The 18,577-nt window shown below is 41.7% G+C and overlaps 1 protein-coding gene across 6 annotated transcripts in view; it reads left to right on the plus strand.

The window, feature by feature from the left end:
• The window catches only part of rerea (arginine-glutamic acid dipeptide (RE) repeats a), a 179,617-nt gene extending 162,294 nt beyond the window's left edge, over window positions 1-17,323 (plus strand). For 4 of the 6 annotated variants that reach the window (XM_073822583.1, XM_073822584.1, XM_073822582.1 and 1 more), the window contains 11 exons: window positions 4,366-4,528; window positions 5,628-5,720; window positions 6,266-6,465; window positions 6,560-6,721; window positions 6,818-6,931; window positions 8,510-9,900; window positions 10,753-10,975; window positions 11,058-11,778; window positions 13,966-14,136; window positions 14,223-14,403; window positions 15,336-17,323. In XM_073822583.1, the coding sequence (XP_073678684.1) occupies window positions 4,366-4,528; window positions 5,628-5,720; window positions 6,266-6,465; window positions 6,560-6,721; window positions 6,818-6,931; window positions 8,510-9,900; window positions 10,753-10,975; window positions 11,058-11,778; window positions 13,966-14,136; window positions 14,223-14,403; window positions 15,336-15,369 (3,453 nt within the window). In that variant the 3' untranslated portion in view covers window positions 15,370-17,323. The remainder of the gene's footprint in view (window positions 1-4,365; window positions 4,529-5,627; window positions 5,721-6,265; window positions 6,466-6,559; window positions 6,722-6,817; window positions 6,932-8,509; window positions 9,901-10,752; window positions 10,976-11,057; window positions 11,779-13,965; window positions 14,137-14,222; window positions 14,404-15,335) is intronic. The other 2 variants (XM_073822585.1, XM_073822587.1) reach the window with 1 other exon arrangement.
• Window positions 17,324-18,577: the final 1,254 nt, after the last annotated feature.

An 18,577-nucleotide genomic window follows, 5' to 3' on the forward strand; every position in this document is an offset into this window, starting at 1 on the left:
AACCGTTTGGCTCACTGTCAAAGCAGGGGCCTTTTGTGGCTTCGTCACAAATCTGCCAGGAAAAACAGAAACCATCTGTTCAAGTCCAGGCCTGAGTGCGGATGAGTGTATAAATACAGGAGTTTAGGCCTCGCACCCATCCTACACACAGACACACACATGACCAGAAGGTCCAGCCACGGTTTTCTCCCCAACGGTCTGCCGCAATGAAAAGAAGTGTAATCTAATGGAAATTACAGTTTGCGCGCACACGCTCACACATCATCGCTTTTTCTCGAGGCGAAATCAGAGTGGAAAAGCGTTTCTCTGTGCCGTGATAGGAGGTAAGCCCCTTCCTTGTCAGATAATCCACCCTCCAGAAATATTCTGCAGATGGAAGCATTCTGAAATGTCTCATAATTCCAAGCTTACGTTGTCAGTATCTCTCGCTCCCTGGCACACACTCTTCTCTTCTGCTTAGAGATTCAGGGCTAATGGAGGAAATTCCACATACATGAGTAGCTTTACGCATTTATCCTGGCTCTGGGGGGACAAGCTATTCGGGAAAATGCATTTTTGGCCGAGTGTTTTCATGTCATACAAAATTCCAGTGCTATTTTAAACCACAAATAATATTAAAAATGCTACAGATTCATAAAGAGAGAGTATTCACCCAAAATGAAATTACCAGTGGATTTCTGTTGAATAAAACAAAGTAGGATGGCAAGTAACCCAATATGGCTTTATATGTCAGTAAATACCAGTGCTTTTTTCAATCAATCAGTCTTTCTTAGCAAGTATGAAAGGAGAAACAAATTTTGAGTTTGAAAATGACATGCATTTTGGTTTTTCAATATTTTAGAATAACTTCAATGCACAAAAACTGTTTTAGATGATGTCCAAAGCCACAGACTACTGCTTAAAAAGACCTAAATAATGGTATAAACTGCATTGTTATGAAACCTTGCATTATCTATACTGTGGTCAAGACTATTTATATATACAGTTAAATCAAAATTTATTCAGACACCTTCAACACTTCTCACATTATCAGTTTATTCGTTATAATTTACATAATAGTAATAAAATATGACAGGAACACACCTTCAAAATTTCTCACATTATCACAGTTTATAAAATTTTTGGTCCCAATTTCCCAATCGGTTTTACTGGTAGTCCATTGAATGAAACATTTTTCGGTATAATATGTCACAGTTTACTTTATTTTGCTATTTTCTCTTGGATAAATGAACTATAGTTTTATTTTTGGTAAATAATGTCGGCCCCAATACAGAACCTTGAGGCACTCTTTTAACAAAATCCCTACTTTTGTATTGTATGACAGTAAATCATACAGGTTTGGAATTTTCATTTTTGGGTGGACTATCTAATTTTTTTGTTAGCATAATGTTTTGCACACTAGTGTATACAGAAAACAAGAAAATAAAGGCTAAAATTTGACATTTGATGCTCACTACAGATAGTTGAGAGAAACCTCCGTTTTGCTTCCAACAAACCTACCTTGACACACAAAAACCTGGCTTTGTTATTCAAGCTGTCAGTCTTAGCGCTTGACACTAACTCGCTATGTGCATCCAGCTTCACAGGCCTCCGCTGCAAACAGAAACTCGCAGGAGACATTTCCTCCCCCAGATGTCATCTTTTATTTTGCTTCACAGTAGGACATCTCCTTATATAAAAGACTAATAGCTGCTTCTTTGCCCGTCCTGCGTTTCTGTGCAGCACCTTGAGAAAAATTGCCTTTTTTTTTTCTTATCTGTGCAACGAACAAACCAGCAACGTCTTGTCAGAAAGAATGGGTAGCGTTGAAGCGGGTGAGGGATGAGAGAAAAACCCGGAGCCGTGCCTTGGCACAGCCCCTCCACGCTTCTAATCAAATCATATTTCCTCTTCCATCTCCTCTCTTCCAGCTTGAAAGGGGATTTTTCTACAGCTCTCCATCGTACAGTTATCGCCCAAGGAAATTTGTCATCATCACAGATGATCCTCTCAAAACATTTCATCACTCTTTTCATCCTCTTTCCCCCACTCCTCTACATATTGCTGCAGCAGATTGCATTAAACATCTCTGCGTTATCTTCGCCCGTGGATGTCTGCTCTTCTCCAACCTTGACACCTGTCTTGATAGCCTGTGGACTAAATTACTTTTGAATGACCACGGTGATTCCTTTCACAGTGTTATTACGCCAAACCCCAGCGAATTTTTTCCTCTGCCTTCCTCTAGGACGTTTAAGAGCTATGAAGTGCTCCGGCGAAATGGTTGAGGGCTAAAATGACCTTTTCTTTTTATCTTCTGTAGCATTAAGTTGAGGTTTCATGCTTCAAAGCTCACATCAAATAGAGGGAGGGAAAATAAAAAGCAAGGGGCAACCGTGAGGAAGGGGAGGGGGACGCTGTGGCGAACAGTCATTAGGCTGTGAAGAAAGCCAGCCCGCTGTCCTGCTGAACAGTTTTGATCTGCACATTTCAATTAAATTTCACATCAGGAAGCCTGCCATCCTTTGGCCTGCACCTGCGCCCTGACCGACCCCGCCAAAAAGCCTTTTGCTCTCAAACGCGGGCCCGGGCCTTTCGCCATTGCACGTTCCACTCATCATATCAGATAAATAACCTGCAGGAGCTGGGCTTATTCTTAAGAGCTATAACAAGGTGCGAGTAAAAACGGCTCGTTTACTTCAGAGGCTGCGATGCTTGAAGCTGACGCTTGTCAGCCTTATGTTTCTCATTTGGAAAGCATTTGTACCACCCACAAGTAATTGATGTAATTGTGATATTTGATAATCCTCGTACGTGTATCCATTGCGCCCCTCAAAGATGGGATACTCTGTTTCTGATGCATGTGGAAACATTTTGAGAACATTACTGCTCAGTGTGCTTTATTTGGTGTCTTTGTGATTAATTTTTATTTTCTCTCCAATGGCATATTCAGATCTCGCCATTATTTCCAAGACCATAAAGTGGATTTATATTCTAAACGCCAAAGCCTTTAGCTTTTCCAAGTGCTTTTTTTGATTGAAATGATGCCGTACCTTGATTGCTTTTGGAAAAAGGAGCTCCTAAGAAGCTGTAAGCACAAGACTTATCTTGTGTGTTTGCCCATGTCAGACATGGTAGCTTAGCAGGCCAGCCTCAGTTTTATAGCCTTTCCGTCAGACTGCCGCAGCTTTTTTGTGTGTGTGATTTATGTAAATGTAATTCATATACTCAAGTGCAGGCATCCGAAGCAAATCTATATGGTTCAGTAAAATTCACTCAAGCAATAAAATAGCCTATGAATAGTCTGATAGGATTCGAAGTACATGTTTTTCCGCTTGCTGCCAAGAATAGTTTGAAGTGTTTGCCGTAAAGCTGTTAATGTGTTGGGGAGAGCAGCATTTTAATGACCAATTTCTGTCAAGAAGAACAGCCGAAGCAAAGAGGGAAAGCAATCAATACGCATTAAAGATACCCAAGCTCCATTCAGCCCGAGTTTAACAGACCCTGTCAAACCTCATGACTGTCCTCTTCACTCATTCCTGCACCATTAAAACATTAAAGCATGTTAAGAGCTCATGCAAGCCGTTCCGATGAAGTCTTGAAATGAATATCCAAAATCAGGCAAATGATTCAGTTGGAAAGAAAAGGAAAGGTACAAGAGAGAAACAAGAGCAACCACCGCAGGAAAAGTGCATAATTGCTTCTTCACTAAACAACGGTTTCAGGGCTTGTGTGTTTTGAGTGTGTCCGGAAAGCGACAGTTAATTTGCGCAGGCTGCCTCAGCAAAGCGTCTTCTGATCCATGATTGCATGTGTTAATGTTTCAGTAGGGTATTGATTTCCTGGCTGGCTTTTGTGCACGGGATTTATATGCCTTACTCCCTGGCAAGCGCGCCCTCTGAATGTTTGATTAAAGTTCAATTGACTCTTCTAGCACAGGGGCTTGGAGCCATTTCACTCCCTATTTGTAGCGCCAAAGCTCTCCCTGACATGTTCCTTTGTTTCCATTCAAGCGCCTGCCACCCAGGCAGCCACCAATGTACTGATCCTAATATCCCAGCATTCAGAGAGCTTCGCTGCCTAATCCTGGGACAGACACGGCCACGGCACAACAAGCTGGCCTGCTGGCAAACCCGGCATGGATTCTTTGTCCAGGACTCTGTAGCTTCTCCCTTTCCTTCTATCTGTCATCAAAACCAAACTGCTTTCATCAACTGATGTTTTTGAGCACAGCTGCCTTATCAGTTTGACATTTGAGGCTTTTTATTCGCTTATCAAGTCGTATTCACATCTAACAGATTAACATTATTTTTTGTATAGTTGTCGAAGACTTTCTTTGTTCGGGTACAAACAGCTGGCTCATGAGATTTTGTGTTTTCTGTCTCACAGGGGGAGCTGATCACCTTTTACTATTATTGGAAGAAAACCCCAGAGGCTGCTAGTTGCAGAGCCCACCGCAGGCACCGCAGACAACCCGTCTTCCGCCGGATCAAGACCCGCACTGCCTCCACTCCCGTCAACACTCCCTCCCGCCCGCCTTCCAGCGAGTTCTGTAAGTGCAATCTGCCTCTCTTCCCCCTAGAGACAGAGAACAGACTCTTGTCACAGCTAAACATGACATCCCTGAAACTCCCAGGACTAATATGGCTTTTCAGAGCACAGATCCCCCTCTGTGATTCTTCAAAGTAAACAGCTGAAATCTCATATCCGATAAGAGACGTAACAGGAACGGATCGCTCTTATTATGTGCACTATACTTGTCTCTTCAAAGAGGCCACTGATAATGTGTTAAGTGAAGCAGGCCTGTCTTAAAGGTGCCATAGAATGCATTGAGAGAATATTTTAAATTGTTCTCTGATATCTACATAGAAGGTATATGGCATAGGAAAGGGCAAAAAATCTCCAGAAACCCTAGGATTTGCTTCTAGAATGAAATGCTCTGTTTTTGCCTTATTTGGAAGCTTCATGAATATTAATGAGCTCTGCTCTGATTGGCTGTTTCACATAGCGGCTCAACTCTATAGCTGGCACATTGACAAAAATATATATTTAATTAGGAGCTCTGGCCGCTTTTAATATGAGGTTAGTTGAATCTGCCGTTTTGAATCGCCGACATTTTAGTCTCATTACTGTGATAGCTCTGTCTAACATTATAATGCAGAGGGAGTGCTTCTTACCACACAAGTTCAGCTGATTCTCAGTGATATTCGGGATCATTCACCATCACCAGCGCAGTCATCTCTCTGTTTATGTGTCAAGTGAAATCCTATGTATTGCAATGTAACAGGCTAGCGCTAGCATTAAGCTAACCGTGTCCCTTCAGTGACTCACCTTGTTTTACTGATGTGCTGACGTTACCGATGATTGGGCGATGCAAATGTTGGAGGCGTAACTATTAATGATCTCGGGAAAGTTTCATAACAGTCGGTGTTATGTTGAAATTGACCTATTTTTCAGTGGTCTTTTGCAAATACTAGATTTATATAAGCAGGAGGAAACAATGGTGTTTGAGACTCATGATATGTCATGTCCATGTACTGAACTGTTATTTAACTATGCCAAGGTAAATTCAGTTTTCCATTCTATGGCACCTTTAAAGAGACTGTAGTTGTGAAATGACGTTCATTAACCAGCATGTTTATCTTTTCCAGTGGACTTGAGTTCAGCCAGCGAAGATGACTTTGACAGTGAAGACAGCGAGCAGGAACTGAAGGGCTACGCCTGCCGTCACTGTTTCACTACCAGTGAGTGCTTAATTTATTTTCATATTAGTTACCCTGCATTTATCGTTGTATAATTTCACTCATTCTTTCCAATTTGCCAAAGTGAGAGAAACAGCAAACAATGAGTTTTGTCAGCCGTTCAGGTGTAGAGGTATTACCCTAATATAGTGACGCCATGAGACAGGTGAAGACTCTATAAGACTTCTCCCTTCAGAAGACTTCAATAATCCCCTCTGCAGGCCTGTAATTAGTCTCAGTTTGAGAGCGCTCTGATGCTCGGCCCTGTCCCTCATCTGGCAGATGGACATCAAAGCGTGTCATTTCTAATTTAATCCAATCTGACACATACTCATTCGTTTTTTGCCTCATTAAATCTTCTGACCTGTTGGATGCAGTTGGCATTCGTATCGCTCTCACTTCTGATACGAAAAACATCCTCAGCACGGATGAGCAAGAGTCTTTGACCTTAGCCGTGTCCATGAGGTGTTTGCCTAGGCCTGGAGCACTTCCTGTTAGTGTAACGTTTAATAAGCAGAGCTCAGCTGAACTTAAATTTGTGTTTACAGCCTCCAAGGACTGGCACCACGGGGGTCGCGAGAACATCCTGCTGTGCACCGACTGCCGGATCCATTTTAAGAAGTACGGCGAACTACCCCCCATTGAGAAGCCTGTAGACCCGCCACCGTTTATGTTCAAACCTGTCAAAGAAGAAGACGATGGACTCAGTGGGAAGCATAGCATGAGGACTCGACGGAATCGCGGCTCAGTAAGACACCAAACTTTATTCGCTTTTAGTGCCATCTTAACTGCATATAATGTGTTTTGGATCTGATTATTTATTTTTTTATTATCTGGTTCAGATGTCAACGTTACGAAGTGGCCGCAAGAAGCAAACCGCTAGCCCAGATGGCAGAGCCTCACCGACCAATGAGGATCTGCGGTCCAGCGGGCGAACCTCACCCAGTGCCGCCAGCACATCCAGCACTGACAGCAAGACTGACTCGATGAAGAAACCCAGCAAGGTATGTCTGCATGACCAGACTATAGCAGTCAAAGTCACACTGAGCATCACAGGACCGTGTTTTCAGAGGAAACATGTTTTCATTTTGTCAAAACAGAAGACAAAGGAAGAGGCGCCGTCGCCTATGAAGAGTGCCAAACGTCAGAGAGACAAAGGAGCCTCGGATACAGAGGAGTCCGAGAGAGCAAGCGCCAAGAAGTCTAAAACGCAGGTCAGTAAACTCCTACTAAACAAGCAACCTATGTAGGAAAATTATGTTGTGTAAAGTAGAGTATGAGTAGCTCTGAGCCAGTGTCAATTTCGTTGAAAAACAGTTACGATAAAGAAACAAACTCACTTTGAATGACAAAAACTGACAAAAATCTATTGACAAAAATGTTAGGAAGGGACAATTTGGGAAGAGATTCATTGAGACCGATTCTTCTGCGTGGTTAGGAGGTTAGATGCGTATATTTGAACTGTGTCATAGCCAATTGATCTATGCGGTAAGCTGGCATACATTTGCTGCACATCTTATAAAACGTTAAAAAAAGGTCAATATCTGAGAGTAAATGTAGAGCAGACATATGGATAAATTTGATGACGCAAAAGAGAACTCAATATGATCCAGTTTTCTGAGCACAGATACCAAAGCAGCGCCTCTCATACAGCATACAAGTACTTTTTCGTGTTTCATGAATGGAGAAATACACACAAAATTATGTTGAAGTATTCACGTAAACGGCAGCCTAATTTAGTTGCTATTGTCTGTGGCATTGATGTTAATCAAGCAACAAAAGACAGACAGAAAATCACTCACTGCTCTTGACTGATTCACTTCAGTAGCCGTAATAAAGATTGATCTAAATTTATTTATATAAATTTGTCTGCTTGAAAGAATGAAGAATGTGGTAAACAAGTTGTTATAAAGAATGCCTAATTAGCCTATATAACCATTGGCATTTTTTATTGAAAAGAAGACCATGTTCTTGTTTCTTTTTGAGAAGTGGTTTCATTTAATTCTAATATAAAGGCATGTTACATGTCACAGCAGTTAAATCTGTGTCTAGCTTCATAAAACCTTAATATCAAACCTATACAATGAGTTTGATCATTTTAGAGAAATGCTTAATAAATGAGTTACTGTAAATAAACCAATTTGATTTTAGCCAACTAAATCTACTGTAGATCTTATGATACTTAGTCGACTAAACCTAGACTAAAACAATTCAGATGACTAAAATATGACTAAAACCAAATGTTTAGGCATTTTAGTCAAAAGACTATGACTAAGACTAAATAAATTTGCTGTCAAAGTAAACACTGCTCTGAACAGAACTTTTTTTTTTTAATCCGTTCTTTTTGAACTTCTCAATTCGTGCTGCTGCATTAAAGATGGTTGTTTGATAGTGATAATGTGCCTAAATTATTGTTACCATGAAAATGTGGGATTTGTTTCGAAGACAAACGATCAACTAGAGGTTTTCTTGGACCGAACAGTTCTCAATTCATCCAAAAGACATTAATAAACTAATAAGGCATTAAAGTTTACTGAAGGGTTCATGGCAGCTCTATTTGACCCAGAGTCCAGCAAAGACGCTAGGGTTGTATTTATTTTGGCCGTTACCTGTGGTAGCAACGTGATTGCACGATTGAGTGATTTCATATCCTGCAAATGTCAGGAGTTCATATTACAACTCAAGCACTGTGAAAGGTTATTTGTTCTTGATTGTGACTGCACCCATTATTTGGTCATTAGTAACCGGCACTAAGTTTACTTACCCTTCCTCCTCTCTTCCATCATCCGCAGGAACGGCCGGACTCGCCCTCGGAGTGCGAGGGAGAAGGCGAGGGTGAGAGCTCGGACGGTCGCAGCGTAAATGACGAGGGCAGCAGCGATCCCAAGGACATTGACCAGGACAACCGCAGCTCCTCTCCAAGCATCCCCAGCCCGCGTGACAACGAGAGCGACTCTGACTCCTCGGCGCAGCAGCAGCAGATCCTCCAGGGCCAGCACCCACCTGTCATCCAGTGCCAGACAGGGGCTTTACCCCCAGCCCCTCCTTCCACGGTCGCAGCCTCCACGCCACCTGCCTCAGTCGCGCCTTCCCTGTCCGCTCAGCCGTCCCCATCTATCCCCCCTACCTCCATGCCCCCTCAGCAGATACCTCCACCAGGTCCGCTGTCTCTCATCCCTTCAGGAGCACAGAGGCTGCCCTCACCTCATTCCCCACTGCAGGGTTTGCCTCAACCACCTCCGCCCCCTCAAACCGGCCCTCAGTCCCTGCAGCCTCCACTACACGGCCCCATGCCGCCCATGGGCCATCCTCTGCAGGCAGGGCCATCACACATGCCTCACCCTCACGCTTTACCCCCTCAGTCCTTCCCAATGGGTCAGTCTCAGGTCCCCCCTTCAGCTCTCTCGGGTCAGGCCCAAGCCGCCTCCCTGTCTCAACAACAGCGACCTCACACACCTCCATCCCAGTCACAGTCCTCCTCACAGAGTGGCAGCCAGCCTCCCAGAGAGCAGCCTCTCCCGCCTGCGCCATTGCCTGTGCCCCACATCAAACCTCCGCCAACCACCCCCATCCCACAAATGCCAAACCCTCAATCACACAAGCATCCCAGCCACCCGCCATTCCCACAGATGCCTTCCAACTTGCCCCCTCCGCCCGCCTTGAAGCCCCTCAGCTCTCTATCCACGCATCACCCTCCCTCCGCCCATCCGCCACCCCTTCAACTCATGTCTCAAAACCAGCAGCTTCAGCCTCCACCGGTGCAACCTCCAGTCCTCACCCAGTCCCAAAACCTTCCGGCAACAGGAAGTCAAGCGCCCCCGCAGGCTCCTCCGCTCCCTTCCTCTTCCTCTGCCTCGCACTCGGCGCCTTCTCAGCCCTCGTTCCCTCCTCATTCCTTTATGCCAGGCAGCTCGCCCGTCCTGTCACCCTCTGCAGTTCCCTCTTCTGTGGCGAGCTCAATGGCTACGCTGCAGCAGCCACCCTCCTCAATATCCATGCCCCTGCCTGCATCAGTCAGCACGCCCTGCCCGGGACCCTCCACTGTGCCACCTGTACAAATTAAAGAAGAGCCTCTGGATGAGGTGCTACCAGAGGAGCCAGAGAGTCCTCCTCCACCACAGAGGAGCCCTTCACCTCCACCCACCATCGTCAACACTCCCTGTCACGCCAGCCAGTCAGCACGGTACGCAACAATTCATTTTATTAAATATATTACAATTTGGATTATAACTGGAAAAATTAAAAAATAAAAACAGAGAAAAATAATGTGTTGATGTTGTTATTAAAATAACAATAACAATATTATATTTTATTGTATTCATTAGAATGGTATTAATTAATATTTTTATTATAACCAACAAATAAAAACAGAAGAATTATCAAAATATAATAATTAACAAAACCATTTTTATTGCATTTATTAGAATGTACATTTATAAATTAAATCAAAATAAAAACAATCAGTAATTTATTAGATTTTTAAAACAAAGTAAATTTATTAAAATGGTATATAATAGACAAGATAAAAACTAAACCATTAATCATTTTTAATCATTTAATCATCTCTGTACAAAATGTACTAGTTTAAAAGTTGCATTAAATAGCACTATTAGTGTGCTATCCTAATTAAACCTGCTTCAGCTCCTCGGCAGTCATCAAGCGAGGACAGGGCACAGATTAATGACTGCATCATAGCACTGAAAGCCTCCATGAACATGAGCATGTCTTTGTAGAGCTGCCATGGCCTTGTCTCACACTCCCTTGCAGTGAATAGCAATAAGCTTGCTAATGCACAGAGAGAGCAGCTCATTATGGCACTGGCGATTAAAAAGACTGATTGAGTGGCTCTAGTATAGTATAAACCAGAGGACATGCCAGAGGTTATTTATTTGTCACAAAGTAATTGCATTGCTTTTCAAATGACTGCATATTCAGCCTGTGAAAAGATTTCTGCACTTCCATTGCTTATGTGTCACATAAGAAGAAAGCAAAACAGCACTGACAGTAATAGTCTTTCCATCTATCCTGTTTACAGGTTCTATAAGCATCTGGACAGGGGTTACAACACATGTGCCAGAACAGACTTTTACTTCACACCACTGGCCTCATCAAAACTGGCAAAGAAGCGGGAGGAGGCGCTGGAGAAAGCCAAGAGAGAAGCGGAGCAGAAAGCACGAGAAGAAAAAGAAAAGGAGAGGGAACGAGAAAAAGAAAGAGAGCGGGAACGGGAGAGAGAGAAGGAGGCTGAGAGAGCTGCTGTAAGTTGCATACAAGTTCAAATTTACCTTTATCCACTGATTTCTTGCTTGTTCCTAAATATATCCCCTTTTGTCTTTACAGAAATCTTCCAGTTCTTCTCATGAGGGTCGCATGGGTGAACCCCAGATGGCTGGGTCGGCTCACATGCGGACGTCTTTTGATCCCCCACCCACAACCATTGCCACTGTGCCCCCTTACATCGGCCCCGACACACCCGCCCTGCGCACGCTCAGCGAATACGCCCGTCCCCACGTCATGTCCCCCACCAACCGCAACCATCCCTTCTTCGTCTCGCTCAACCCCACAGACCCTCTCCTGGCCTACCACATGCCCGGCCTGTACAACGCAGACCCCGGAATGCGGGAGCGGGAGCTACGGGAGCGAGAGATGCGGGAAAGGGAGATCCGCGAGAGGGAGTTGAGGATGGAGAGGATGAAGCCTGGTTTTGAGGTCAAACCTCCAGAATTGGACAGCCTGCATCCTTCTGCCAACCCCATGGAGCACTTTGCCCGACACGGGCCCATTGGTTTCCCGCCCATGGCTGGCCCTCATCCATTTGCCTCATTCCACCCGGGCCTGAATCCACTGGAGCGGGAACGGCTGGCACTGGCTGGGCCGCAGCTACGGCCTGAGATGACTTACCCTGAACGGTTGGCCGAGAGGCTACATGTCGAGAGGATGGCCTCTGTGGCTAACGACCCTATCGCACGGCTCCAGATGTTCAACGTGACGCCCCATCATCATCAGCACTCGCACATCCATTCACACCTACACCTGCACCAACAGGACCCGTTGCACCAAGGTGAGGGACCTTTCACTCTGTTTTGTGCTGGATTGTTGTATTAAAGGAGTAGTTCTCTTCCAGAGCTAAAATTTACAGATAATGTATTCACCCCATTGTTATCCAAGATGTTCATGTCTTTCTTTCTTCAGTCGTAAAGAAATGCTTTTTTGAGGAAAACATTTTAGGAATTATCCCCGTATAGTGGACTTCTATGGTGTCCATTAGTTTAAACTTCCAGAATGCAATTTAAATGCAGCTTCAAAGGGCTCTAAATGATCCCAGCTGAGGAAGAAGGGTCTTATCTAGCAAAACAATCTGTCATTTTCTAAAAAAAAAAAAAAATTAATGTATATACTTTTAAACCTCAAATGCTCATTTTGTCTAGCTCTGCCATGACCATGCATACATCTCAACCTCCAACTTCAAAATTGTTTGACCTTCTTTGCATGTTCATTTTGTAAACACTTGGTTGGTACTTCTGCAGAGATGTAGGACTATTTTGAATTTGGAGAAGAAAATGAGATGGGAGTTTTTTGACATACCATAAAGTCTTGAACGGGACTGCACAGAGTGCACGCAGAGCTAGACGAGATGAGCATTTGAGGTTAAAAAGTATATATATTTTTTTTTAGAAAATGACAGATCGTTTTGCTAGATAAGACCCTTATTCCTTGGCTGGTAGCATTTAGAACCCTTTGAAGCTGCATTTAAACTGCATTTTGGAAGTTCAAACTTGCGGGCACTATATCCACTAAGTCCACTATATGGGGATAATTACTGATTAATAATTTTTTTTAAACATAATTTCTTTACAACTGAAAAAAGAAAGATATGAACATCTTGGTTGACAATGGGGTGAGAACATTACCTGTACATTTTGTTCTGGAAGTGAACTAATCCTTAAAGCCCACATGGAATCTGGTGCATATCTCTTGTTTACAAAATATATTGGATAATTTGATTACTCGTTCAGCTCGAACATGCTTATTTGAATTCCACCGATAACCCTAAAATTGTGAAAAACGTCATACAGATTCCATCTGGGCCTCTGAAATAATGTTTAGAATTACTAAAAATGTTTAAAAAAAGCATGACTTAATTTTTATGCTTAAAAATGCTATAAAATAGAGATGCACTGATATTAAAAATCTGGCTGGTTATTATTTTAATGTTATGAAATTGGCTGTTATAAAATTCTTGATTTTTTTTCTAAATAAATTTAAAATAAAACACTAAAAGCTAAATTGGTTCACTTCCAGAATAAAGATTTCTTGCCAATTAATTCACCCCGATGTCATCCAAGATGTTCATGTCTTTCTTCAGTCGAAAAGGAATTTTTGAATTCCATTCCACATTCCAGGATGTTTCGCCATATTGTGGACTTCAATGGGGATCAACGGGTTGAAGTTCCAAATTGCAGTTTCAGTGGAGCTTCAAAGGGCTCTACACGATCCCAGCCGAGGAATAAGGGTTTTATCTGGTGAAACGATCTGTCATTTTCTAAAAAATAATACAAATGTATATACTTTCCAACCACAAATGCTCGTCTTGAACTAGCTCGACTTCACGAATTACGCATTCACGTATGCAAAGGCAAAAAAAAAATCGGATGATTTTGAAGTTGGAGGAGAAAATGAAATGTAGTTTTTTGCCTTTTCAACGCCGATCACATAATGCATGAAGTCGTGGACGTGCATTGTAGAGCTAGTGCGAGATGTGCGTTTGTGGTTAAAAAGTGTATATATATTTTTTCTTTTCTTTTTTTAGAAAGTGACTAATTGTTATGCTAGATGAGACTCGTATTCCTCGGATGGGATCGTGTAGAGCCCTTTGAAGCTGCATTGAAACTGCAATTTGGACCTTCAAACGGCTAATCCCCATTGAAGTCCTCTATATGGAGAAAAATCCTCAAATGTTTTCCTCAAAAACCTTAAAAAAAATTTCGACTGAAGAATGACATCTCATGAATTATAACATGTTCATTCTGAAAGTGAACTAATCCTTTAAACAAAAAAAAAAAAATACAAGTAAATATAGGCATCACAATACTATAATGATACTGTTATGTAATGCATCCCCGTCTATTAAATATTATTGCATGCTTGTCTTGTAAGCATGATGTGCTTTTTGAATGTCAATTCTGTGAATTGTTTCTGTATAATATTGACTATGTACCATTGCAAAAAAACTGCTGACACGGAGTAGGTGGTGGTGAATGTCTTGTTTGTCCTCCAGGTTCTGGAGCACATCCGCTCGTAGACCCGCTGGCCGGTGGACCCCACCTCGCCCGCTTCCCGTACCCGCCCGGAGCCATCCCCAACCCCCTGCTCGGACAGCCCCCACACGAACACGAGATGCTACGGCACCCTGTGTTCGGTAAGACACGTACGTGTACAACATCCTCAATCATTCCAGCTCTTCATCCAGGCGTTGACTAATCAATCACCCTGTGTCTTCGATAGGCACTCCATATCCCAGAGATCTCCCAGGTGGGCTCCCACCACCCATGTCAGCGGCACACCAGCTGCAGGCCATGCATGCACAGTCTGCAGAGCTACAGAGACTGGCCATGGAGCAGCAGTGGCTAAACGGTCATCACCACATGCACGGAGGGCCTCTACCAGGACAGGAGGATTATTACAGGTCAGTCCCACAGCCAAGCCTTTGCTAGAATGAATATGTGGGGATGTAACGGAATTACCAATATCGTGGTACTGCGATAACAAAACGATATGACATAAGTCTTCCGAAATTTTTGTTTGTTTTTAAAATACATTTAAACTTCTAATTCTAACATAAAACATCTTCAAAGTTGTTTTTTGGGCCAATATGTCAAACAAACTAAAACCGAAAGCACAATATGGCTCAATCCCTTTATCAAGTCCCTTCATTCGCTGTGCATTTCAAAGCAAAGCGTGCACTTCGTTCAGACGATCAGCTCATGATCCGGTGTTTTCCATGCCTCAGAACGGCTCTGTTCACAGTGAATGTAGTGCACTTGGTTATTGCATGTGCTGTGAGTTTGGGAATGCAATGGCCACCAGTTATCCTTTATTTTCGGTCAAAATAAAAAACACTACTGCCGTTTCCGTTAAAAATAAAATCATCTGCTGCGAAAAAAGCATAACTGATGTTCGTTGCGTTTCCAAATGCGTGCTAAACTTTGAACAGAGCAGTTCTGAGGCACGAAAAACACTGGATCACGAGCCAATTGCCTGAATGAAGTGCGCGTTTTACTTTGAAACACAGAGCGAAAAGAACAGACTCGATGAAGCGATTAAACCATATTGCATGTTCGGTTTTAGTTCATTTGACATATTATGTGTCCAAGCATAATGGACCAAAATACAAATTTAAAGACCTTTTATGTTAGGATTAGAAGTTTATACATATTTTAAAAACCACACTTTTTGCCTGGAAGACCTATCGTTTCATATCGACCACGATAAAATCGAGAAAATAATATCATTACATTCCTACTATATTGTATAATTTTGAACTCTCAATGTGCATTTTTTATTTATTTTTTTCATTATACTTCTCCTATAATACAATATCATGTGTCTCTCTCGCAGCCGGTTGAAGAAGGAAAGCGACAAGCAGCTGTGATCAACGGCGGACTCCCAGAGGATCAGCAGGACACAGGAGGTCGCAGCAGAACAGTCAAGGATCGTCTGAGGAACCTTCTTTCTGTTGTCAGCTTACTTCACTATTCCGGACTTTTTTTTAAGACATTGACTTTTTTCGGGGGGTTATATATCGTTCAAGTAGTGACAGCGTCCTCAAGACTGATTGTGACTTTCCTGCATGAACATACTCTGAGAAGCTTCCCTGACGTCTTTTGTAGGTGCTAGAAAACCAGATACTTTGTCACTGTGCTAATTGAGGGGAAAAACAGAGGAACAGAACAAGTCGGGCCATTATATCTGAAAAAGTGCTATCTTAAATTCAATGTTTATTTTAATACATTGTAGGAGGTTTTCATAATGTTAAGAAAAGCTGCAGCATGGCGTTTTTTTGAGTCTGTAAATAGTATATAAATATATATATATACATATATAATTATTATTATTATAATTATTATTAGGTGTGGATTCCTAACAGAGTCGTTAGACCTCCGATATAATAATTTTCTCAAGTGTCATCCCTTGTTTCAGAGGGGAAGGAGATGGCACCGTTAAGAGCAGGTAACCACGTCAGATGGAAACCGGGTGGAACGGTACCGGATTTTAATCCAAACACCTCTAGAGGTCAAAGCTCAGATGACGCTTTTTAACGTGTTTTTTTTTTTTTTGGTTTCGTTTCACATATATATCGACAGTCTGCGACAAACCCTCACGATATCACGACCATATTTTTTACGTTCATGACTGAACTCGACCCGAGTTAGAAACACTTGAAGGAGGAGGACGTGCGGTGCCTCGTGAGTATTGGAAAGAAGAAATATTGCACTGATTAACCTCAGTTTTTATTATTAAACCGTAATTGGCTTTCTCATGGCTTTTTAAGTGCATTTCGGAAGTGTTTATTTTTTTTTCTGTGTACCAAAGTCGAACGGCATTTTGCAACTGGGTTCATATCTCGGCTAGTTCCTCAGCGCTTAGAGATTGCGAAACCGACCGGACTGCTTTTCTTTTACTTTTCCACATGGTCAAAGGGTGCTGGAACAGATAGCAATGCCTCCCCCCGCCCCGCTTTGTCTCCCGAAGTCCTCGACCTACTGTACAGATTCATAGAACCATTCTCACTGTGAAGCCTAAGGGAAGATGGTGGCTTGGATTGGAGTCTGTGTACCCGTGTGTGCATGTGTTCACAGTGGTGGAGATGACGAGCGTGTTTGAGCTTCTCAGCATTCCTGACACTGCATTAATGCCTCTTTAGTTGCTCTCCATCACGATAGCAATCGTCGACTGTTACACGCAGTGTTTTCGTTGGTTTCGTTATTTGAAATGACACGTGGGTTTTTACCTCTGGTGGGCCTTTTCCGAGCTTACGGTTCAAAGTACAGGACTGTTTTTAATTCTCCCCCGTTTGGTTTTCAAAAGCCATGGTGCATCCTTTGAAGAGAGTATGCATAGAAGCCTGTTTTTAGCAGTATACGCCCAAAGCCGATCACTTTGTGTAATTGGACCGTCATGTATCTTTTATTCTGTCTCGGATGTATACAGCATTTTCTTTTCGTTTGACGCATTTTCTCCTTTTGTCCCTCTTTTGTGTCTTAAACCTTTGATGTTGAGTGTTGTCAATGGTTTAGCTTCTTGTTTCAAAGCGGCAATAGCAGAATGTACATTCTGACTGCTAAGATTTATATATACTGGTATCTTGAAGCTTATTGTATATATTAGTAGTCGCCATGGGATGACACAGTGTAAACAAAAAGTAGAGATAATTAAGGCAGATTGTGAGTCCTGTGTTCTCCCCATTTGAGTATTTTGTAATTTTTTTGACAAATTTGTGGAATTAAAATAAAACTAAGTTACACCACATGGAAACTTGATTTCTAGTTAATATCACTTTTTGTTATATGACATGGCAAAAGTAAATGTTCATGCTGACCAAAACAGTGCTGGGTTCAAGTGTTTTCTGTCTTCTCCGAGCTAAAGCGAGCGAGTGTAAAGGTTATTGCCCGTGAGTGTGTGGTGTTGAGCATATCATGCATATTGTGCGGCTCTAAAGCAATGCTGTTGTCCGTCATTTTACAAGCTCAGTCATTCTGGGAAATGAGCTCATAAAGAGAATTCTCAGAATGGGTCCCTCAGTGCCAATAAATGGGAGACCAAAAATGGTTTCTAATCCACAAGAATTCTCCTGTTCAGTTAGCAAGCATTAAAAAACAACTTAACATTGTTTGAATGTACAGTACGAGACATGGCTCTCTGTGCTGGTTCTTATCTTTTCCAAGTCTCTTTTTTCTGAACCTATAAACAGCTCATTATACACAAGACTTTAGCAGTTACTAAACCAGAGAGATGCAGTAAAATCAATAAAACCAGCCCATCGAAAATGAATATCAGTCAAATTCAGGATTGAGTGGATATGTTCATGTTACAGTGTTCATAATTCTACTTTATTAACCTACCTCACGGCTAATACAGAGTTATTTAGACGGTTGCTTGCAAGTATGTTAAATAATGATGTTTGATTATGCTCCTGTTCTCCTTTTGCAGTTTGCTGTGCATTTTTTTTGTAGAATGCAGGCAGATGCATGAGAAGTATTTGTTTAATTAGGCTGTGTGCGCATGTCTACACATGCCCATATTAGGTTAATTCAAATCAAGAATATATAATAGAATATAGGCATGCATGATGAAAACGGATGGTATTTGACAAAAAATGTGTAAGTATGTACAAAAGTATGTATTAAAAAATGCATTACTTTTATTAATGTTTACATATATAAATTCACATTTACAAAACAAATGTAAATGTTTTATAAAGTTTGGCCTCATTCATAGTGTTATACTGTGTGTATATATACACAACTTAGATTTAAAGGGGTCATTATACATTTAAATATATATTTAATTGAGATTAATTCATAGTGTTATACTTGATATATACATCACTGAGAGTTAGTTTTTTCCCAAAGCCCACTTATGTTAAATATTTTATTTTTATTAGAAATATATATATTACATTTATTAATACATATACAACTGGAAATTTATATTTACAAAACAAATGTAATTCTAATATATGGCATCTTTATAGAAATATGTGACTGAATTAATTAATATTTTTAAATATATTTATACAATATATATTAATAGGTAGATGTTTTATACATTTATTTGAAGTTTAGCCTCATTCATATTAT

Source organism: Garra rufa, chromosome 18 (genome assembly GCF_049309525.1).
Source record: "Garra rufa chromosome 18, GarRuf1.0, whole genome shotgun sequence".
Taxonomy (NCBI): Eukaryota; Metazoa; Chordata; class Actinopteri; order Cypriniformes; family Cyprinidae; genus Garra; species Garra rufa.